The sequence below is a fragment of the Oncorhynchus kisutch genome, unplaced genomic scaffold, assembly GCF_002021735.2.
Source record: "Oncorhynchus kisutch isolate 150728-3 unplaced genomic scaffold, Okis_V2 Okis03b-Okis08b_hom, whole genome shotgun sequence".
In the NCBI taxonomy this organism is placed as follows: domain Eukaryota; kingdom Metazoa; phylum Chordata; class Actinopteri; order Salmoniformes; family Salmonidae; genus Oncorhynchus; species Oncorhynchus kisutch.
In genome coordinates, this window is record NW_022261980.1 from 10,676,973 (window position 1) to 10,701,620 (window position 24,648).

Here is a 24,648-nt window from a genome sequence, read left to right on the forward strand (position 1 = left end):
TCATGACATTCTGATTGCAATTCTTCCTCTAGTCATATTCCCATTAGATTAGATGTGTTTATATCGTTAGACTTCTGACGGTCTGTAAACCATGATTTATTATTGACTCTATAAAACAGCCACAGTGCAGTTTGCAAACCAGTTCACCTAGAAGGTAATATCTACATATAGCTCCATAAATAAACAGACATCTATTCTGTAGTGAACTGTGGGGTCAGAAGGCTGTGAGGAAAGTGTGTCTCTCAGCCACTGAATACACTGGCACTTTTAGATGGTTTCTGTTGATGTTTACACTAGTGTTTATGTTGATGTTTACACTAATGTTTGTTTGTGTTGATGTTTACACCAGTGTTTCTGTTGATGTTTAGACTAGTGTTGGTTTGTGTTGATGTTTACACCAGTGTTTCTGTTGATGTTTACACTGGTGTTTGTGTTTATGTCTGTGTTGATGTTTACACTAGTGTTTATGTTTACACTGGTGTTTATGTTTGTGTTGATGTTTACACTGGTGTTTATGTTTGTGTTGATGTTTACACTACTGTTTCTGTTGATGTTTACACTAGTGTTTCTGTTGATGGTTACACTAGTGTTTCTGTTGATGGTTACACTAGTGTTTCTGTTGATGTTTACACTAGTGTTTGTTTGTGTTGATGTTTACACTAGTGTTTCTGTTGATGTTTACACTAGTGTTTCTGTTGATGGTTACACTAGTGTTTCTGTTGATGGTTACACTAGTGTTTCTGTTGATGTTTACACTAGTGTTTCTGTTGATGTTTACACTGGTGTTTATGTTTACACTGGTGTTTATGTTTCTGTTGATGTTTACACTAGTGTTTATGTTTACACTGGTGTTTATGTTTGTGTTGATGTTTACACTGGTGTTTATGTTTACACTGGTGTTTATGTTTGTGTTGATGTTTACACTGGTGTTTATGTTTATGTCTGTGTTGATGTTTACACTGGTGTTTATGTTTCTGTTGATGTTTACACTAGTGTTGATGTTTACACTGGTGTTTATGTTTGTGTTGATGTTTACACTAGTGTTTATGTTTACACTGGTGTTTATGTTTGTGTTGATGTTTACTCTAGTGTTTATGTTTGTGTTGATGTTTACACTGGTGTTTGTTTGTGTTTATGTTTACACTAGTGTTTCTGTTGATGTTTACACTAGTGTTTCTGTTGATGGTTACACTAGTGTTTCTGTTGATGTTTACACTAGTGTTTGTTTGTGTTGATGTTTACACTAGTGTTTCTGTTGATGTTTACACTAGTGTTTCTGTTGATGTTTACACTGGTGTTTATGTCTGTGTTGATGTTTACACTGGTGTTTATGTTTATGTTTCTGTTTACACTGGTGTTTATGTTTGTGTTGATGTTTACACTAGTGTTTATGTTTACACTGGTGTTTATGTTTGTGTTGATGTTTACACTGGTGTTTATGTTTATGTCTGTGTTGATGTTTACACTGGTGTTTATGTTTCTGTTGATGTTTACACTAGTGTTGATGTTTACACTGGTGTTTATGTTTGTGTTGATGTTTACACTAGTGTTTATGTTTACACTGGTGTTTATGTTTGTGTTGATGTTTACACTGGTGTTTATGTTTGTGTTGATGTTTACTCTAGTGTTTATGTTTGTGTTGATATTTACCCTAGTGTTTATGCTTGTGTTGATGTTTACTCTAGTGTTTATGTTTGTGTTGATATTTACTCTAGTGTTTATGTTTGTGTTGATGTTTACTCTAGTGTTTGTTTATGTTGATATTTACCCCAGTGTTTATATTTGTGCTGATGTTTACTCTAGTGTTTGTGTTGATATTTACTCTAGTGTTTATGTTTGTGTTGATGTTTACTCTAGTGTTTGTTTATGTTGATATTTACCCCAGTGTTTATATTTGTGCTGATGTTTACTCTCGTGTTTGTTTATGTTGATATTTACCCTAGTGTTTATATTTGTGCTGATGTTTACTCTAGTGTTTATGTTTTTCTACAAACTCCACCCGCCCTCCAAAACCTCTGCCAAAAAGCCTTAATCCAATGTGTTGTAGACATATCTACCCCCCACACAACACCTCAACCTCAAACTCCCAACACCAACTATCATAAACATGCTCCCTAACCCCCTTGCCATCAATACCCGCCTCCTACAGTACCAACCAACCAACCCCCTGGTAATTGGAATGTTAATCTCAAACAAACACACACTGCCCTGAATCTCTTTTATCAATCCCTACCAGTCTGTGTGCCCCAAAACTACCCACAACCACCCACCCTTCACCTCAAGAACCCTGTGTCTCTCATTGCCTCCCAGGCAGCACTTCAGTGATCTGCCTGCCTTCCTGTCACACTCTAAAGGTCCACGTGCCTCATGATTACTGTTCTATGTATAATAGGTAGCATTCATCATCCACTAGTGACAGGAAATGATGGAGGAGTCTGGGGAGCAGAATAAAACCCAGCGCCAGAGCACTAATCTCTTCTTCTCCTCTTTTCTTTCTCTGTTAATACAATGACATGCTCATATTCCTCCCATTAACACACTCATCCCCACTCCACTAATACAATGACATGCTCATATTCCTCCCATTAACACACTCATCCCCACTCCACTAATACAATGACATGCTCATATTCCTCCCATTAACACACTCATCCCCACTCCACTAATACAATGACATGCTCATATTCCTCCCATTAACACACTCATCCCCACTCCACTAATACAATGACATGCTCATATTCCTCCCATTAACACACTCCCTACACCTTCCCTCTTTCTTTCCATCTCTCACCCTCTTCTACATATCCTTTTTTGATCTTCCTCTATCCCCATCTTCCTCTATCCCCATCTTCCATTATTCATTTTATTTTTCACTTGTATTTTTCACATTCTGTCTTTCACAACCCTCTTTCTGCAGCTCCCCAGCTAATTTGAATCAAGCTGGAAATGGGGACGTTCAAGTAAACAGCATAACATATCGCCAATGCAATCAGAGAGCATCCCTCCCTCCCTCCCTCCCTCCCTCCCTCCCTCCCTCCCTCCCTCCCTCCCTCCCTCCCTCCCTCCCTCCCTCCCTCCCTCCCTCCCTCCCTCCCTCCCTCCCTCCCTCCCTCCCTCCCTCCCTCCCTCCCAATGCATTGCAGCTCCTCCCTGCACCTTGCTCAGCAGCGGCCCCTCCCTCTATCTCTCTCCCCTCTATCTCTCTTCCCTCTATCTCTCTCCCCTCTCCCTCTCTCCCCTCTCCCACTCTCTGTCTCACTCAGCTCGGTGCAGCATGTATGTTAGAGTGTCTGAGACACCGGAGCCTGTGTTTACATGCAAGCCTATCAGTGGAGGTGGATTTAGAGCATCTGGAGGACCCAGGCATCTCCCATGCTCCTCACCGGGGACTCACCTCCTTTTATCTCGCCTCGGGTATCCCATTTCTCCCTTTGAATCCTCATTTCAATGGCCTCTTCAATCTCTGCCCTGCTCTCTGAGGCATTTTGGATTTCCTTGGCAACGTGGAGCAGCTTAAATTAGAATTCTGTGCATGACGGTCCTGGTAAGTAGCCTCCTCTGTCTGTTCTGTGGGTTTCCAGCACTGAGCCATAGAGGCAGGCTCATCATGGTGCATTGGTGGGGCAGAATTGGCAGGAAAATATTTGTCTGGACAAATGGTACGTATTGAAAGGGGGAAAGGGGGGAGAGCGAGAGAGAGGGAGGGAATGTTCAATGATCATTCTACTGAATAGGATTCAGGACCAGGTTTGTTCTGTCACCTGAATGCTGCCATTTATTTAAATGTTTAAGAGCATACATGTTGGCTACTGTGTGTGTGTGTGTGTGTGTGTGTGTGTGTGTGTGTGTGTGTGTGTGTGTGTGTGTGTGTGTGTGTGTGTGTGTGTGTGTGTGTGTGTGTGTGTGTGTGTGTGTGTGTGCGTGTGGTATGTGTGTGTGTGTGTATGGTATGTGTGTGTGTGTGTGTGTGTGTGTGTATGGTGTGTGTGTGTGTGTGTGCGTGTGCATGGTATGTGTATGGTGTGTGTGTGTGTATGGTATGTGTGTGTGTGTGTGTGTGTGTGTGTGTGCGTGTGCATGGTATGTGTATGGTGTGTGTGTTTGCATATGTGCACCAGTTTGTACCTGCAGGTTGTGTGAGTACAGGGTGTCTGTGTGTGTGTCTGTTTGTGTGTACGGTGTGTCTGTGTGTGAGTACGGTGTGTTTCTGTGTGTGTACAGTGTGTTTGTGAGGGAGTACGGTGTGTGAGTATGGTGTGTGAGTAAGGTGTGTGTGTGTGTGTGTACGGTGTGTGTCTCTGTGTTTCTGTACGGTGTGTCTGTGTGTGAGTACGGTGTGTACGGTGTGTCTATGTGTTATAGTACAGTGTGTGTCTGTGAGTGTACGGTGTGTGTGTGTGTGTGTGTGTACGGTGTGTCTGTGTGTGTGTACGGTGTGTCTGTGTGTGAGTATGGTGTGTCTGTGTGTGTACGGTGTGTCTCTGTGTGTACGGTGTGTCTGTGTGTGAGTACGGTGTGTCTGTGTGTGTACGGTGTGTCTCTGTGTGTACGGTGTGTCTCTGTGTGTACGGTGTGTCTGTGTGTGTGTACGGTGTGGTTGTGTGTGTACAGTGTGTCTGTGTGTGTACGGTGTGTCTGTGTGTGAGTACGGTGTGTGAGTATGGTGTGTGTCTGTGTGTGTACGGTGTGTCTGTGTGTGTGTGTGTATGGTGTGTCTGTCTGTGTGTATGGTGTGTCTGTGTGTGTGTGCGGTGTGTCTGTCTGTGTGTATGGTGTGTCTGTCTGTGTGTATGGTGTGTCTGTGTGTGAGTACGGTGTGTGTGTGTGTGCGGTGTGTCTGTGTATAACTGTTTCTCTTTGTGTGTGTGCGGTGTGTCTGTGTATAACTGTTTCTCTTTGTGTGTGTACGGTGTGTCTGTGTGTGTGTGTGTCTGTGTGTGTACGGTGTGTCTGTGTGTGTGTGTATGGTGTGTGTGTCTGTGTGTGAGTACGGTGTGTGTGTGTGTGTGTGTGAGTACGGTGTGTCTGTGTGTGAGTACGGTGTGTGTGTGTGTGAGTGTATGGTGTGTGTGTGTGTGCGGTGTGTCTGTGTATAACTGTTTCTCTTTGTGTGTGTGCATGAATGTCTCTGTATGTGAGTCTCTCATGTGCTCCTGTGTCCCTGCTGTCTCCATATGTATTTTAAAGGTGTGTCATATTGCTAGTGTAGGGGGGGGGGTGATGGAGGGGGGTGTAGGGGGGTGTGTGTGATGGAGGGGGGTGTAGGGGGGGGGGGGGGGTGTGATGGAGGGGGGTGTAGGGGGGGGGGGGGGGGTGTGATGGAGCGTGCCTGCTGTGTGTTCCTGTCTGAATGCTCCTCCACCACCATGCTTATTGTAGCTCCAACTAATCTGTCCTTGTTAGCACGCCTCTTTCTAAAGACCCTAAACACGTCGTCTAGCCTGACACTGATTTGCTTCCGGAGGTCAAACCTCATTCAATCACAATGAATTTACTGTGTTCCCTCTGGGGTTGAAAGAATGGTGTTTCATTTCACCCACAGGTTCCAGGGAAGGCTTTTTGTCCCATTTGTATGTAGGTCAAACACCCCAGCCTCTCATCCGTTCTCTGTGTGTGTGTGTGTGTCTGTGTCTGTCTGTCTGTGTGTGTGTGTCTGTGTCTGTGTGTGTGTGTGTGTGTGTGTCTGTGTGTGTGTGTGTGTCATCCTTTCATCCTTCCAGCCTGCATTATTTGCATCCCTCATAATTCTGCCTGGCTGCAGTGCTCTGGCACACAGTATAAATCTATAGAGACTCTTCTACCTCCTATAGAAGTCAGTACAGCAGCTGCCTGCAAGCCACTAGCTGACACCTCTAGCTGGTGAAGTTGAGGCTGTTTTTGCTTAGAGACACACTACACTGTTGGTTACTGTACACGAGGCTCCCTAAGATAGGCGAGACTGGAAAGAGACTTCTCTTCCACTGGTTTCACCCCACTGCTATTTTGTAACACTGTGAGACCCAAAGATGCAAAAATACAACGTTTCCTAAATTCCTAAAAGAATCCTATCCAACACTACCTAGTTCATCTCCTTCATCACTACCTAGTTCATCTCCTTCATCACTACCTAGTTCATCTCCTTCATCACTACCTAGTTCATCTCCTTCATCACTACCTAGTTCATCTCCTTCATCACTACCTAGTTCATCTCCTTCATCACTACCTAGTTCATCTCCTACATCACTACCTAGTTAATCTCCTTCATCACTACCTAGTTCATCTCCTTCATCACTACCTAGTTCATCTCCTTCATCACTACCTAGTTCATCTCCTACATCACTACCTAGTTCATCTCCTACATCACTACCTAGTTCATCTCCTTCATCACTACCTAGTTCATCTCCTACATCACTACCTAGTTCATCTCCTACATCACTACCTAGTTCATCTCCTTCATCACTACCTAGTTCATCTCCTTCATCACTACCTAGTTCATCTCCTTCATCACTACCTAGTTCATCTCCTTCATCACTACCTAGTTCATCTCCTTCATCACTACCTAGTTCATCTCCTACATCACTACCTAGTTCATCTCCTTCATCACTACCTAGTTCATCTCCTTCATCACTACCTAGTTCATCTCCTTCATCACTACCTAGTTCATCTCCTTCATCACTACCTAGTTCATCTCCTTCATCACTACCTAGTTCATCTCCTTCATCACTACCTAGTTCATCTCCTTCATCACTACCTAGTTCATCTCCTTCGACCGACATGTACCTCTATGTAGTATTGTTGGGTCAGTAGGATACATGTTGGCATCAGCAGCCTCTGAAACGGTAGAAACATGGTCCACTCATCTCACATCCGATTAGTCCCCTACACAAGCATATGTTGTAGGCCATTACATGAAATCTTTTTTCCTGTCTTCTCTAATATGTCATGATTATGAAGAACAAAATACAATCTAAACCTGAGATAGAGGTCGCTTTGGAAATGTTGAAGAAACACAACATTGGGCTGAAAGGTTTGACCTGACACACAGGGTTACATTAATATACTGATAGAAACAGGTTTTATCTGACACACAGGGCTACATTAATATACTGATAGAAACAGGTTTGATCTGACACACAGGGCTACATTAATATACTGATAGAAACAGGTTTGATCTGACACATTAATATACTGATAGAAAAGGGTTTGATCTGACACACAGGGCTACATTAATATACTGATAGAATAGGGTTTGATCTGACACATTAATATACTGATAGAAACTGGTTTGATCTGACACAAAGGGTTACATTAATATACTGATAGAAAAGGGTTTGATCTGACACACAGGGTTACATTAATATACTGATAGAAAAGGGTTGTTTTCCTTCCAATATTCAGAAAATATGTACAACCAAAAACTTCAAGAGTAAATTCGATGTCTCCTCTACACATCAAAATAACAGAAATGAATATATCTTAAAAAAAAACGTATGTATTGTGAGGTCAGAATACTGCCGTGACGACCATTCGTTGTATGGTAAAGGAGTAAGATAGGAGGTTCTCTCTCCAGATGAAGCCAGAAAGGACAACCAAATATTACTGAATACATACGTAGGAAAAACCCCAGAATAGTTGATCCTTTCAAAAAGATACGCCACTGTTCAAAAGTTTGAGGTCACTTAGAAATGTCCTTCTTATTGAAAAATAAAAGTCCATTAAAATAACATCAAATTGATCAGAAATACAGTGTAGACATTGTTAATGTTGTAAATGACTATTGTAGCTGGAAGCGGCCAATTTTTTTATGGAATATCTACATTTTGGCGTACAGAGGCCCATTATCAGCAACCATCACTCATGTGTTCCAATGGCATGTTGTGTTAGCTAATCCAAGTTTATAATTTTAAAAGGCTAATTGATTATTAGAAAACCCTTTTGCAATTATGTTAGCACAGCTGAAAACTGTCGTGCTGATTAAAGAAGCACTAAACTGGCCTTCTTTAGACCAGTTGAGTATCTGGAGCATCAGCATTTGTGGGTTTGATTACAGGCTCAAAATGGCCAGAAACAAAGCACTTTCTTCTGAAAATCGTCAGTCTATTCTTCTTCTGAGAAATGAAGGCTATTCCATGCGAGAAATTGCCAAGAAACTGAAGATCTTGTACAACACTGTGTACTACTCCCTTCACAGAACAGCGCAAACTGGCCCTAACCAGAATAGAAAGAGGAGTGGGAGGCCCTGGTGCACAACTGAGCAAGAGGACAAGTACATTAGAGTGTCTAGTTTGAGAAACAGATGCCTCACAAGTCCTCAAATGGCAGCTTCTTTAATTATGCAAAACAACAGTCTCAACGTCGACAGTGAAGAAGCGACTCCGGGATGCTGGCCTTGTAGGCAGAGTTCCTCTGTCCAGTCTCAATGTCGACAGTGAAGAGGCGACTCCGGGATGCTGGCCTTGTAGGCAGAGTTCCTCTGTCCAGTCTCAACGTCGACAGTGAAGAAGCGACTCCGTGATGCTGGCCTTGTAGGCAGAGTTCCTCTGTCCAGTCTCAACGTCGACAGTGAAGAAGCGACTCCGGGATGCTGGCCTTGTAGGCAGAGTTCCTCTGTCCAGTCTCAACGTCAACAGTGAAGAGGCGACTCCGTGATGCTGGCCTTGTAGGCAGAGTTCCTCTGTCCAGTCTCAACGTCGACAGTGAAGAAGCGACTCCGTGATGCTGGCCTTGTAGGCAGAGTTCCTCTGTCCAGTCTCAACGTCGACAGTGAAGAGGCAACTCCGTGATGCTGGCCTTCTAGGCAGAGTTCCTCTGTCCAGTCTCAACGTCGACAGTGAAGAAGCGACTCCGGGATGCTGGCCTTGTAGGCAGAGTTCCTCTGTCCAGTCTCAACGTCGACAGTGGAGAGGCAACTCCGTGATGCTGGCCTTCTAGGCAGAGTTCCTCTGTCCAGTCTCAACGTCGACAGTGAAGAGGCGACTCCGTGATGCTGGCCTTGTCGGCAGAGTTCCTCTGTCCAGTCTCAACGTCAACAGTGAAGAGGCGACTCCGTGATGCTGGCCTTCTAGGCAGAGTTCCTCTGTCCAGTCTCAACGTCGACAGTGAAGAGGCGACTCCAGGATGCTGGCCTTGTAGGCAGAGTTCCTCTGTCCAGTGTCTGTGTTCTTTGGCCTATCTTCATATTAAATTTTTATTGGCCAGTCTGAGATATGTCTTTGTCTTTGCAACTCTGCCTAGAAGGCCAGCATCACGGAGTTGCCTCTTCACTGTTGATGTTGAGACTGGACAGAGGAACTCTGCCTAGAAGGCCAGCATCACGGAGTTGCCTCTTCACTGTTGACGTTGAGACTGGTGTTTTGCAGGGGACTATTTAATAGTGTATGTTTTTGATCGCAAAATAAGAAAAAAAATGGAATTTGTAAAGTTGATCAATTTGGCAATTTCAGACAAAATATGACTTCATTTCAGATGTATATATCATTACACAATTTATTCCTTCACATGTAAATGCTTTTGCTCCATTTTGATGTGATTTTAATTGAATTTCAGTTTTCTTACTACACATTTTTCTCCCATTTAAGCCCAATGTTGCAACATTTCCAGAAATTTCTACAAACTTGAAAAAACAACAACATTTTCATAATCAGAGGCGTGTTCCAGGTATTTTTGAAGGGTAATGAAATGTTTTCCTCATTTGGATCTATGTTTGGGTCTCGCAGGGTGAAATGGGAAAGCAGAAGGTCTATAGTAGTGTTTGGAGAGACAGAGAGGGAGGGAGGAAGGTAGGTAGGGAGTCTATAGTAGTGTTTGGAGAGACAGAGAGGGAGGGAGGAAGGTAGGTAGGGAGTCTATAGTAGTGTTTGGAGAGACAGAGAGGGAGGGAGGAAGGTAGGTAGGGAGTCTATAGTAGTGTTTGGAGAGACAGAGAGGGAGGGAGGAAGGTAGGTAGGGAGTCTATAGTAGTGTTTGGAGAGACAGAGAGGGAGGGAGGAAGGTAGGTAGGGAGTCTATAGTAGTGTTTGGAGAGACAGAGAGGGAGGGAGGAAGGTAGGTAGGGAGTCTATAGTAGTGTTTGGAGAGACAGAGAGGGAGGGAGGAAGGTAGGTAGGGAGTCTATAGTAGTGTTTGGAGAGACAGAGAGGGAGGGAGGAAGGTAGGTAGGGAGTCTATAGTAGTGTTTGGAGAGACAGAGAGGGAGGGAGGAAGGTAGGTAGGGAGTCTATAGTAGTGTTTGGAGAGACAGAGAGGGAGGGAGGAAGGTAGGTAGGGAGTCTATAGTAGTGTTTGGAGAGACAGAGAGGGAGGGAGGAAGGTAGGTAGGGAGTCTATAGTAGTGTTTGGAGAGACAGAGAGGGAGGGAGGAAGGTAGGTAGGGAGTCTATAGTAGTGTTTGGAGAGACAGAGAGGGAGGGAGGAAGGTAGGTAGGGAGTCTATAGTAGTGTTTGGAGAGACAGAGAGGGAGGGAGGAAGGTAGGTAGGGAGTCTATAGTAGTGTTTGGAGAGACAGAGAGGGAGGGAGGAAGGTAGGTAGGGAGTCTATAGTAGTGTTTGGAGAGACAGAGAGGGAGGGAGGAAGGTAGGTAGGGAGTCTATAGTAGTGTTTGGAGAGACAGAGAGGGAGGGAGGAAGGTAGGTAGGGAGTCTATAGTAGTGTTTGGAGAGACAGAGAGGGAGGGAGGAAGGTAGGTAGGGAGTCTATAGTAGTGTTTGGAGAGACAGAGAGGGAGGGAGGAAGGTAGGTAGGGAGTCTATAGTAGTGTTTGGAGAGACAGAGAGGGAGGGAGGGAGGTAGGTAGGGAGTCTATAGTAGTGTTTGGAGAGACAGAGAGGGAGGGAGGAAGGTAGGTAGGGAGTCTATAGTAGTGTTTGGAGAGACAGAGAGGGAGGGAGGAAGGTAGGTAGGGAGTCTATAGTAGTGTTTGGAGAGACAGAGAGGGAGGGAGGAAGGTAGGTAGGGAGTCTATAGTAGTGTTTGGAGAGACAGAGAGGGAGGGAGGAAGGTAGGTAGGGAGTCTATAGTAGTGTTTGGAGAGACAGAGAGGGAGGGAGGAAGGTAGGTAGGGAGTCTATAGTAGTGTTTGGAGAGACAGAGAGGGAGGGAGGAAGGTAGGTAGGGAGTCTATAGTAGTGTTTGGAGAGACAGAGAGGGAGGGAGGAAGGTAGGTAGGGAGTCTATAGTAGTGTTTGGAGAGACAGAGAGGGAGGGAGGAAGGTAGGTAGGGAGTCTATAGTAGTGTTTGGAGAGACAGAGAGGGAGGGAGGAAGGTAGGTAGGGAGTCTATAGTAGTGTTTGGAGAGACAGAGAGGGAGGGAGGAAGGTAGGTAGGGAGTCTATAGTAGTGTTTGGAGAGACAGAGAGGGAGGGTGGAAGGTAGGTAGGGAGTCTATAGTAGTGTTTGGAGAGACAGAGAGGGAGGGAGGAAGGTAGGTAGGGAGTCTATAGTAGTGTTTGGAGAGACAGAGAGGGAGGGAGGAAGGTAGGTAGGGAGTCTATAGTAGTGTTTGGAGAGACAGAGAGGGAGGGAGGAAGGTAGGTAGGGAGTCTATAGTAGTGTTTGGAGAGACAGAGAGGGAGGGAGGAAGGTAGGTAGGGAGTCTATAGTGTTTTGTATTGTTTGTGCTGCAGCTTTAGGTTGATACATACAGTATGTGTCACGATAACAAGGTGACAGTAGATATCAAACTACAGAACATCGATGTCACATGAAATGTGGGGCTTTCACATCGTGACTGAGCGAGTGATTAAAACCACGACGGTTACCTGGCAACACGTTACTGTCGGTGGTCTCATGTAACAATCTATAAAACCTTCATAAACACTCTTCTCCAATTAGTCTTGCCATAATGAAAGCACAGATTCTTTAGCAAGCCCATCTGTTCAAGCACAATATCAACACGTGATTCCTTATAATAAGTACAGCACTCACATGATCTGGATATCAGGCTCATTCATATCAATGATTTGCAGTAGAAACATACTGTAGCAATAGAATGTTCATTAGGTACCGCTTAAGGCAGGACAATGTGTGTGAGCGCCACAGCGCCCCCTGGTTGTTTCAATACACTCACTGTTCATAGGCTACTACCGTTCGCTGATGTACGAGCCTATTGTGGGCCGCTGCAGTCTTTAAACATGCGAGTTGGAGACTTTTATCTCCCTCACCAACTTCAAACATCAGCTATCTGAGCGGCTAACCGATCGCTGCAGCTGTACATAGTCTATTGGTAAATAGCCCACCCTTTCTCACCTACCTCATCCCCATACTGTTTTTATTTATTTACTTTTCTGCTCTTTTGCACACCAATATCTCTACCTGTACATGACCATCTGATCATTCATCACTCCAGTGTTAATCTGCAAAATTGTAATTATTTGCCTACCTCCTCATGCCTTTTGCACACATTGTATATAGACTCCCCCTTTGGTTTCTACTGTGTTATTGACTTGTTAATTGTTTACTCCATGTGTAACTCTTTGTTGTCTGCTCACACTGCTATGCTTTATCTTGGCCAGGTCGTAGTTGCAAATGAGAACTTGTTCTCAACTAGCCTACCTGGTTAAATAAAGGTGTTCTCAACTAGCCTACCTGGTTAAATAAAGGTGTTCTCAACTAGCCTACCTGGTTAAATAAAGGTGTTCTCAACTAGCCTACCTGGTTAAATAAAGGTGTTCTCAACTAGCCTACCTGGTTAAATAAAGGTGTTCTCAACTAGCCTACCTGGTTAAATAAAGGTGTTCTCAACTAGCCTACCTGGTTAAATAAAGGTGTTCTCAACTAGCCTACCTGGTTAAATAAAGGTGTTCTCAACTAGCCTACCTGGTTAAATAAAGGTGTTCTCAACTAGCCTACCTGGTTAAATAAAGGTGTTCTCAACTAGCCTACCTGGTTAAATAAAGGTGTTCTCAACTAGCCTACCTGGTTAAATAAAGGTGTTCTCAACTAGCCTACCTGGTTAAATAAAGGTGTTCTCAACTAGCCTACCTGGTTAAATAAAGGTGTTCTCAACTAGCCTACCTGGTTAAATAAAGGTGTTCTCAACTAGTCTACCTGGTTAAATAAAGGTGTTCTCAACTAGCCTACCTGGTTAAATAAAGGTGTTCTCAACTAGCCTACCTGGTTAAATAAAGGTGTTCTCAACTAGCCTACCTGGTTAAATAAAGGTGTTCTCAACTAGCCTACCTGGTTAAATAAAGGTGTTCTCAACTAGCCTACCTGGTTAAATAAAGGTGTTCTCAACTAGCCTACCTGGTTAAATAAAGGTGTTCTCAACTAGCCTACCTGGTTAAATAAAGGTGTTCTCAACTAGCCTACCTGGTTAAATAAAGGTGTTCTCAACTAGCCTACCTGGTTAAATAAAGGTGTTCTCAACTAGCCTACCTGGTTAAATAAAGGTGTTCTCAACTAGCCTACCTGGTTAAATAAAGGTGTTCTCAACTAGCCTACCTGGTTAAATAAAGGTGTTCTCAACTAGCCTACCTGGTTAAATAAAGGTGTTCTCAACTAGCCTACCTGGTTAAATAAAGGTGTTCTCAACTAGCCTACCTGGTTAAATAAAGGTGTTCTCAACTAGCCTACCTGGTTAAATAAAGGTGTTCTCAACTAGCCTACCTGGTTAAATAAAGGTGTTCTCAACTAGCCTACCTGGTTAAATAAAGGTGTTCTCAACTAGCCTACCTGGTTAAATAAAGGTGTTCTCAACTAGCCTACCTGGTTAAATAAAGGTGTTCTCAACTAGCCTACCTGGTTAAATAAAGGTGTTCTCAACTAGCCTACCTGGTTAAATAAAGGTGTTCTCAACTAGCCTACCTGGTTAAATAAAGGTGTTCTCAACTAGCCTACCTGGTTAAATAAAGGTGTTCTCAACTAGCCTACCTGGTTAAATAAAGGTGTTCTCAACTAGCCTACCTGGTTAAATAAAGGTGTTCTCAACTAGCCTACCTGGTTAAATAAAGGTGTTCTCAACTAGCCTACCTGGTTAAATAAAGGTGTTCTCAACTAGCCTACCTGGTTAAATAAAGGTGTTCTCAACTAGCCTACCTGGTTAAATAAAGGTGTTCTCAACTAGCCTACCTGGTTAAATAAAGGTGTTCTCAACTAGCCTACCTGGTTAAATAAAGGTGTTCTCAACTAGCCTACCTGGTTAAATAAAGGTGTTCTCAACTAGCCTACCTGGTTAAATAAAGGTGTTCTCAACTAGCCTACCTGGTTAAATAAAGGTGTTCTCAACTAGCCTACCTGGTTAAATAAAGGTGTTCTCAACTAGCCTACCTGGTTAAATAAAGGTGTTCTCAACTAGCCTACCTGGTTAAATAAAGGTGTTCTCAACTAGCCTACCTGGTTAAATAAAGGTGTTCTCAACTAGCCTACCTGGTTAAATAAAGGTGTTCTCAACTAGCCTACCTGGTTAAATAAAGGTGTTCTCAACTAGCCTACCTGGTTAAATAAAGGTGTTCTCAACTAGCCTACCTGGTTAAATAAAGGTGTTCTCAACTAGCCTACCTGGTTAAATAAAGGTGTTCTCAACTAGCCTACCTGGTTAAATAAAGGTGTTCTCAACTAGCCTACCTGGTTAAATAAAGGTGTTCTCAACTAGCCTACCTGGTTAAATAAAGGTGTTCTCAACTAGCCTACCTGGTTAAATAAAGGTGTTCTCAACTAGCCTACCTGGTTAAATAAAGGTGTTCTCAACTAGCCTACCTGGTTAAATAAAGGTGTTCTCAACTAGCCTACCTGGTTAAATAAAGGTGTTCTCAACTAGCCTACCTGGTTAAATAAAGGTGTTCTCAACTAGTCTACCTGGTTAAATAAAGGTGTTCTCAACTAGCCTACCTGGTTAAATAAAGGTGTTCTCAACTAGCCTACCTGGTTAAATAAAGGTGTTCTCAACTAGCCTACCTGGTTAAATAAAGGTGTTCTCAACTAGCCTACCTGGTTAAATAAAGGTGTTCTCAACTAGCCTACCTGGTTAAATAAAGGTGTTCTCAACTGGCCTACCTGGTTAAATAAAGGTGTTCTCAACTAGCCTACCTGGTTAAATAAAGGTGTTCTCAACTAGCCTACCTGGTTAAATAAAGGCGAAATAAAAATAAAAATAAATGATTGGCTCAACCGTGACATATCAGACAGGAAGTCATCACTCATCACTGTTTTGACTCTGTAAGCAGATGTGTCTCACGCATAATTCTGTTTTATCCTCTCAGACTACACAGAGACTACACAGAGATGCTACAGAGATGCGGGCATGGTATAATGATTGTCTATAGCCTTGCTGTTACATTGTTCTCCTGGCCTATAGTGGTCATATAAAGGGTCTGTTCTGAATGTACACCTCAGGGTCTTGGTACTTAAACTGAACCCAATAACCATGGGCTCTTTCTCCCATTTAACCTGTGTAATTGATTGTGTTGTCTGTACAGTTGGGTAGCATGTAAGCACTGGGAACACCAATCTATATGCAGTTCCAAGATTGATAATTGCACGTTGATCGATTTGATTCAAATGGGAATGTTTTAACTATTTGGCAGAGGATGCCTCCATAGCACCCTATTTGGCTTTTAACAGGATGGAAAACCAAATAGTGGTGAAGGTTGAGGACAATGCAGAGGATGGCTGCACACAGTCTCTCTGGTGGTCTGACTGGTCATTACAGTAGTGAGGCGGTTCACTAGCCCCACTTCTGTTGCACACAAGACGGAATAGAATGCAAGTCATCAACAAGCCATTACTAGTTCAACTCTTGACACGCAAAAAAAACAGATCTATAGATGAACATGTACACTGTAGGCCAACTTCCTGTTCAACAGTCCATCCACACCGCCCATCTCTTACATTGTGTGACCCTGTTGTGAGCAGTAGCTTTTCATGTAAATCAAGTCTGTGCCAAGGATATTTAGTCTGCCTGTCCTGTACACTAGTCCTCCGTGAGATATGGGGGGAAGTCAGAGAGTGAATGAAGCTACAGAATGCTGTAATAGTGATGTGGAAGGATGGACGGATTATAATCTCAACAGGGAGAGTGTTTAAGGATGCTGCTGAAACCACAGCATTGCAGTAAACAGATGTAGGATCTTAATTTGGTCACACTTTTACGGCTGAAAATGCTGAAATAAAAATAGTTGTGTATTCAAGGTTGAAAAGTTTCTATACATTTCAGACTTCATTTTCCCTAACGAAAAATCTATCAGCCAGTACAAAAATATCCGTGAATTCTAATCCACATAATAATTCACACTTCCTGTTGCTGCAGGATTATTTTCCTGCTGTAGCAAAGTTGCTCAAATTAAGATCCTAAATATGTAATGGTTCCTTCCTGTCAGGGACCGTTAAGACGGTCGGACCACGTGTAGACCGCGTGTGCCGGCGGGAGGGACGGGTGAGACAGACAGACAGACACAGACAGACAGACAGACAGACAGATCAGTCACGGGGTAGCCTACTCAATCTTGCTCTCTTCAAATGTATTCACAAGGTCACAGTGGCGCTTCGCTGCAGCAGCCTCTCCCATTTAAATGTAATCATAACAGCTTTATGTAAAATCTGATCCAGGCATGGTGGAGGATGTGGTTTGATTCTCCCTCTGACTCCTACACTCCACCGGCTCTATAATGCAGTGATCTTTGCATATTCTAAAACAAAGTGTGGGCTACTGATTTAACACTCGTCCTGCCCATTTGTTGTAATTGTCACTGTGAATATTTAGGGATGTATTGGCTAGAGTGAGCTATATCAGCTAAATGAATATGAGAACGAAGATAGCTGGTGGTAATTATTATACTGGCGATTTGGGATGAAAAAAAAATCTCCCAGAATCGCCCATTGTGCTGTCCATAAAGGGCCTTAAGAAGCTTGGCCGGTGGAAAATTGCCTTCAGGATTGCATTGAGCCACAGTTTTCAATTCTACTGGAAACTTGGATCCCTGTTGATACAGAGGGGAAAAGGTTTGTGTAATTACCAGCTTAGGCTGCTGCTATAGCAGGGAATTTCCAAGAGGAATGGCGTTAATGAGGAAAGAAGCATACCTTTACAGAATTATTATTAGACATTCAGTCAGAGCAGAGAGAGACAGATCTGTGTGGAAATATTACCAATTAGACTCGGCACAGGCTTTGCACCGCAAGTCATTTCATACAGAACAAAGCACCCAAATGAAGTGAAACCAACCGAACAGCGACCATTACAATGTGTTCAGCACTCGTACAGGGATGTGTCATGCAGCACCATTTTCTGCACATTACATAACGAGCTGATGTTCTTACAGATCAGATATTCTATTTGTGTTTTTCACATTTCAGGTATTCTTCATCTGGTTGTGTTCCAGTTCCTTCAACACAACAGGGTATTAGAACGTAGTGCAGCTAATTACAGAAGACGTCTTACTTACTAGTCCCTATGTACTGTACACTGGAGCAGGCCTATTGGTGGTAGTGGTGGGATCTCCTTGTAGGGCCAAGTCCAATGGATAAGCATGACAGAGGCATAGATTAACAGCAGTGGAGGCTGGTGACTTGAAAAATGGAGGAGGATGGGAGACCCACGGTATAGGAGCGGACCGCACGGAAACGACAGTGTTTTTCCAAAATCGTCAGACGTATTATTTTAACCTATGTGATTATGTGTTATCATCTTAGGCTAAGTAAATACCGGAGGAAAGGGGAAAGCCTACTTGAGGCTGTCAACATCTCTCTTTAATCCAAATGTTTTGGATGATGCGATGGAAGTTATCTAATCATTTGGAATTGTTTTCCCAGAAAAGACAGTCGATAACGTATGGATATGTTCAGCAAGTAAAACATTGTAAAGTGCCATTACCTCTGAAAGCTCCTTGTAGTTGCTCATGCTGGCAGAACCTTCCCTTTCCCCATGTCCTCTATCCACGCAGCTTTTCCCCAGAAGCTTGAATCTGACGTGGGCATTTACATGCTCCCTGCTTTTGTTTTGCCGTTTAGCTGAACGATCGATGTTCTTCAGGCCACTGCTTGCTGTTTGGGGTTTTAGGCTGGGTTTCTGTACAGCACTTTGAGATATCAGCTTATGTACGAAGGGCTATATAAATACATTTGATTTGATTTTGATCTGTACCCACCTTTCGACTAAGGCTCAGACTTTCCAAAAAGCGGGCTAGCAATACAGGCTTTTATGACAGGCTCCCTGTTTAACCAGCTATACTTTTGAAACCAGTTGGATTTGAACAGAGGTCAGAGGTCAACCTTTGCTTTAAATTGGCACCTTTTCTGTGTAGCCCAGAGAATGAAAGGGGTTCTTCAACAAAAAAGTCCACAACATTTTCTTCAGTGTTGGCCATTCTACCATTCTGGCAGAGAAATCTGCACACTCACGCTGATAGCTAGCTAGCTTAAAATAAATTGCACTAACTGGACACAAAAATTTAGTTTTAAAACTAAGAAAATAATGTATAATGTACCTCCTCCGTCTCCTGTAATTTGAAAAAACTCATTTGAATTGAATAATATCCCAAAAATGCTCAAATATCACTTTTCATCTCTATCCAACAATGTCACAAAGCTTCTCAACACATTGAACCCCCATAATGCTCTGTGGCACAATCCCAACACAACACTAGGTTAATTCTCTGACTATAATTCTGTGATTGGATGGACAACATGTTAATTCATGCTGCAAAAGCTTTGATTGGTTGCAGGACGTACTCCGGAAGTGGTCATAATTACCATGTATGTCTAAGGGGGTGAGGCCTATGAGCCTCCTAGGTTTTGTATTGAAGTCAATGTAGCCAGAGGAGGACGGAAGCTAGCTGTCCTCCGGCTACGCCATGGTGCTACAGTACTGTTGACGTTACTGTAGACCTTCACTGTAGACCTTCATCATAATCAATTATTTGGTGACATATTAATATATTTAGCATACTTTTATCTAAAAATTATAACTTTTAAATGTTTCTAATGATTTTATTTGTAAGAAATTTCACTGAGGAAGATGGTCCTCCTCTTCCTCCTCTGAGGAGCCTCCACCGATTAACAGTAACCTCATATTGTTTTGTTGTTAATTCTACAAAGTAATCAGTAATTTACACTAAAAAGTCATATTCAGAGTATTTAAATGATGGAGAATTAGCCTACATGAGAAGGGGCCACTTGGGGGACATTTTCGGGGTCCCTGTGTCTTCAGATTCACAGACACCCAAATACCACCTGAGTATATTTTAACATGGCCTGTGGATTAACCAGACACACCATTTCTCTTATTAGTAGTAATCATTTGCCATTGACCTTGAAACATATTATCATAATGGGGAACCATTAACTTGAAGAACATATCAAGATATTATTTCTGAATCAAAAGGTATAACACAAGCTCTCTGGTAGGAGCTCAGCTCTTCCAATCCCCCCTGCCTAGTTTTGCTATCTTCACTTCAGTGTGCAAGGGCTTATTCTGTGGGATTCAAGGCTGCAGATAGAAACAATTTGCAAAGCTGGTCAAATCCCCTATTCTGCAAGACAGAGAACAATGGCTCTTCTATTAACACTCCATTTCTGTCTGGATGTGCTGTGACATTGTGCCCTAACAAATCAGCCCACGGGGGAATCCCAATGTGGTCTTAGTATAAAACGTCTTCTTCTCCTTTCCTGCACCAGCACTGACTGGAAAAAAGTGAAAGCAATCATGATATTGGAGGCATTCAATAATTAGCTTTCACTTTCCACATGTTGTCAGATCAGCCGAGAAAAGGAGATGAGGAAGCCTCTTTAGACTATTGGGACCAACTGCTGTCTGGTTGCCATGGTAGCGGACAGTCTCTCCAAGTGTTCTGTGTCTGAGATCCAGTAACCAATTGTAGTTCTTGCTCTGGCAGTTCCTCCCATGGTACACATACATTAGAGAAAAAGACAGGCCCCTAAAATAGTCCCAATCCAATATCATAGACAAGCAACCAGGACGTTGAAACCGTTGGAGTAAACATGAATTTGAACTGAGATCACTTTTCAGTCCAGTAGCAGCCGGGGAGGCTTTCACCTAAACAAACCTACATGTACATAATACAACAATACAACCTCGTACCCTAGTACACTGACTCGGTACCGGTACTACTTGTATATAGCCTGTATATAGCCTCATTAATGTTATTTTATTGTGTGACTGTTACATTTTTATCAATTTGTTAATGTTCTTTCTTTTAAACTGCATTGTTTGGGAAGGGCTCGTAGGTAAGCATTTCACGGTAAAGTCTACACTTGTTGTACTGAATTTGGCGCTTGTGACAAATAACATTTGATTTGTGTTGTGTGGTTGGAGCCCTGTGTTCCAAGCTGTCAATTTTATCCCCTTGTTTTGTGTGTTCTCTAGAGTAGATTTGCCTGCTCGGATCTCCCACATTTCCCAGCAGCAACCTTCCCTCCACTTGGATCGCTCCCCTTCAATCAGCTGTCACTCAAATCTCATTAGCATTAGCACTGTTTTAAAGGAGGAAAAGGCCCATTGGAACAGGCTCCTGTTGGAGGTCTAGGTGGAGTTGTCATGATGGCGGATACCTAGTCTTTTGTCTTTTCCCCCCTTTGTGCTAGGCACTAGTAAAGGGGGCATGGTCTAACACAGGTTAAATAAGTGTATTGAATACCTATTCAATCCCTTCATCTGTTTGTGGTAATGAGGGAAAAGAGCACAGAAAAGGAAGCCATGCAAAAGCATTGAGATGCAACCCCATGTCTGAAAAGCTCCCCTGAAAGAGCATTGAGATGCACCCCCATGTCCCTGAAGGAGGGGAGCACAGATGTGCTGCAGGCGAGTGTCTGTTGAATTAGATAAGAGAAGACAGACGAGACAGTTCTAAGTCATCAATGAGCTCTAATTTACTTCATTTCTCATGTCAAATCAACCTGCTACACATGCAAAGTGTACTTTTATCAAGTACTTAATAGCAGCCAGCTTTTCATTTGACGCAATCTACAGTATGTAGCCTCTACACTTTGGACAGTATTTTGAAAATGTTGAAATGCTTTGAAATGATCTTTGTTGCGATGGTTTGTGAAATTTGAGAATATTTATTGATTTTGGCTCAATCTGTCTGAGAAGTGTCTCTTTTACAGTATGGCAACATCAAGGTGTCCAGAGTTTTTTTTTTTCTTCCCGTAAGTAAACTTTTAACAGATTCTCAGCTGTCAAACGCAACATCAAAGGTGGGTCGTTTTAGACTAAAAATAAAGCTCAAAGCATAAAAAAACCAAGTTGTTTCCGTTTCCATTTTAAATGGAATGTATTGGGATGCCAACTGCTTTACCCTTATTAGCTTCATGGTGTTACAGTATCATTGAGATGTGAGGCTAACTCATTAGCTTCATGGTATTGCAGTGTCATTGAGATGTGAGGCTAACTCATTAGCTTCATGGTGTTACAGTATCATTGAGACGTGAGGCTAACTCATTAGCTTCATGGTGTTACAGTATCATTGAGACGTGAGGCTAACTCATTAGCTTCATGGTGTTACAGTACAGTATCATTGAGATGTGAGGCTAACTCATTAGCTTCATGGTGTTACAGTACAGTATCATTGAGATGTGAGGCTAACTCATTAGCTTCATGGTGTTACAGTATCATTGAGATGTGAGGCTAACTCATTAGCTTCATGGTGTTACAGTACAGTATCATTGAGATGTGAGGCTAACTCATTAGCTTCATGGTATTACAGTATCATTGAGATGTGAGGCTAACTCATTAGCTTCATGGTGTTACAGTATCATTGAGATGTGAGGCTAACTCATTAGCTTCATGGTGTTACAGTACAGTATCATTGAGACGTGAGGCTAACTCATTAGCTTCATGGTGTTACAGTACAGTATCATTGAGATGTGAGGCTAACTCATTAGCTTCATGGTGTTACAGTACAGTATCATTGAGATGTGAGGCTAACTCATTAGCTTCATGGTATTACAGTACAGTATCATTGAGATGTGAGGCTAACTCATTAGCTTCATGGTATTACAGTATCATTGAGATGTGAGGCTAACTCATTAGCTTCATGGTATTGCAGTATCATTGAGACGTGAGGCTAACTCATTAGCTTCATGGTATTACAGTATCATTGAGACGTGAGGCTAACTCATTAGCTTCATGGTGTTACAGTACAGTATCATTGAGATGTGAGGCTAACTCATTAGCTTCATGGTATTTCAGTGTCATTGAGACGTGAGGCTAACTCATTAGCTTCATGGTATTGCAGTATCATTGAGATGTGAGGCTAACTCATTAGCTTCATGGTATTGCAGTATCATTGAGACGTGAGGCTAACTCATTAGCTTCATGGTATTGCAGTATCATTGAGATGTGAGGCTAACTCATTAGCTTCATGGTATTGCAGTATCATTGAGATGTGAGGCTAACTCATTAGCTTCATGGTGTTACAGTACAGTATCATTGAGATGTGAGGCTAACTCATTAGCTTCATGGTATTACAGTGTCATTGAGATGTGAGGCTAACTCATTAGCTACATGGTATTACAGTGTCATTGAGACGTGAGGCTAACTCATTAGCTTCATGGTATTGCAGTATCATTGAGATGTGAGGCTAACTCATTAGCTTCATGGTATTGCAGTATCATTGAGATGTGAGGCTAACTCATTAGCTTCATGGTATTACAGTATCATTGAGATGTGAGGATAACTCATTAGCTTCATGGTATTACAGTATCATTGAGATGTGAGGCTAACTCATTAGCTTCATGGTATTACAGTACAGTTTCATTGAGATGTGAGGCTTTCTCATTAGCTTCATGCTATTACAGTATCATTGAGATGTGAGGCTAACTCATTAGCTTCATGGTATTACAGTATCTTTGAGATGTGAGGCTAACTCATTAGCTTCATGGTATTACAGTATCATTGAGATGTGAGGCTAACTCATTAGCTTCATGGTATTACAGTATCATTGAGATGTGAGGCTAACTCATTAGCTTCATGGTATTACAGTGTCATTGAGATGTGAGGCTAACTCATTAGGTTCATGGTATTACAGTACAGTATCATTGAGATGTGAGGCTAACTCATTAGCTTCATGGTATCACAGTATTGTTGACATGTGAAGCTACCTCAATAGCTTCCTGGTATTACAGTACAGTATTATTGATATGTGAGGCTAACTCATTAGCTTCATGGTATTACAGTATCTGTGAGATGTGAGGCTAACTCATTAGCTTCATGGTATTACAGTATGATTGAGATGTGAGGCTAACTTATTAGCTTCATGGTATTACAGTATCATTGAGATGTGAGGCTAACTCATTCGCTTCATGGTATTACAGTATGATTGGGATGTGAGGCTAACTCAATTAGCTTCATAGTATTACAGTATCATTGAGATGTGAGGCTAACTCATTCGCTTCATCAAATCAAATCAAATCAAATCAAATATATTTATATAGCCCTTCGTACATCAGCTGATATCTCAAAGTGCTGTACAGAAACCCAGCCTAAAACCCCAAACAGCAAGCAATGCAGGTGTAGAAGCACAGTGGCTAGGAAAAACTCCCTAGAAAGGCCAAAACCAAGGAAGAAACCTAGAGAGGGACCAGGCTATGTGGGGTGGCCAGTCCTCTTCTGGCTGTGCCGGGTGGAGATTATAACAGAACATGGCCAAGATGTTCAAATGTTCATAAATGACCAGCATGGTCGAATAATAATAAGGCAGAACAGTTGAAACTGGAGCAGCAGCACGGCCAGGTGGACTGGGGACAGCAAGGAGTCATCATGTCAGGTAGTCCTGGGGCATGGTCCTAGGGCTCAGGTCCTCCGAGAGAGAGAAAGAAAGAGAGAAGGAGAGAATTAGAGAACGCACACTTAGATTCACACAGGACACCGAATAGGACAGGAGAAGTACTCCAGATATAACAAACTGACCCTAGCCCCCCGACACATACACTACTGCAGCATAAATACTGGAGGCTGAGACAGGAGGGGTCAGGAGACACTGTGGCCCCACACGAGGACACCCCCGGACAGGGCCAAACAGGAAGGATATAACCCCACCCACTTTGCCAAAGCACAGCCCCCACACCACTAGAGGGATATCTTCAACCACCAACTTACCATCCTGAGACAAGGCTGAGTATAGCCCACAAAGATCTCCGCCACGGCACAACCCAAGGGGGGGGCTAACTCATTAGCTTCATGGTATTACAGTATCATTGAGATGTGAGGCTAACTCATTAGCTTCATGGTATTACAGTATTATTGAGATGTGAGGCTAACTCAATTAGCTTCATGGTATTACAGTATCATTAAGATGTGAGGCTAACTCATTAGCTTCATGGTATTACAGTATCATTGAGATGTGAGGCTAACTCATTAGCTTCATGGTATTACAGTATCATTGAGATGTGAGGCTTACCCAACCTGACTTATTGGTCACACTTCATGTGTCAGTACCTTTGACAGACCTTTTGATTTATTTAGATGGGATTCATTTTAATAACTGTCTCTAAGTATTATTTGGTCCAATAATTTGAGTAATTTGGTAAAGGAATTTTGAAGCAGGAAAGTATCAATTAGAAGTATCAACCTCTTTTAATGCCCTGGTTTTCACTGATAGGCATACTGAGTCATCTACAGTGTCGATGCCCAGCATAGCAGAATTGCTGCCTGTAAAATCAATATTTTTCTTGCCTTGAAGGTCAGTCACTATGTTACCAATTTGTGTGGAAGGG

At 42.6% G+C, this 24,648-nt stretch overlaps 1 protein-coding gene across 1 annotated transcript in view; it reads left to right on the top strand.

The window, feature by feature from the left end:
• Positions 1–3,245: 3,245 nt before the first annotated feature.
• Positions 3,246–24,648, top strand: part of LOC109878585 (leucine-rich repeat and immunoglobulin-like domain-containing nogo receptor-interacting protein 1-B) — a 34,627-nt gene continuing 13,224 nt past the window's right edge. The window contains exon 1 of the mRNA XM_031812965.1: positions 3,246–3,544. Coding sequence (XP_031668825.1) covers positions 3,533–3,544 — 12 coding nt within the window. The 5' untranslated portion in view covers positions 3,246–3,532. The remainder of the gene's footprint in view (positions 3,545–24,648) is intronic.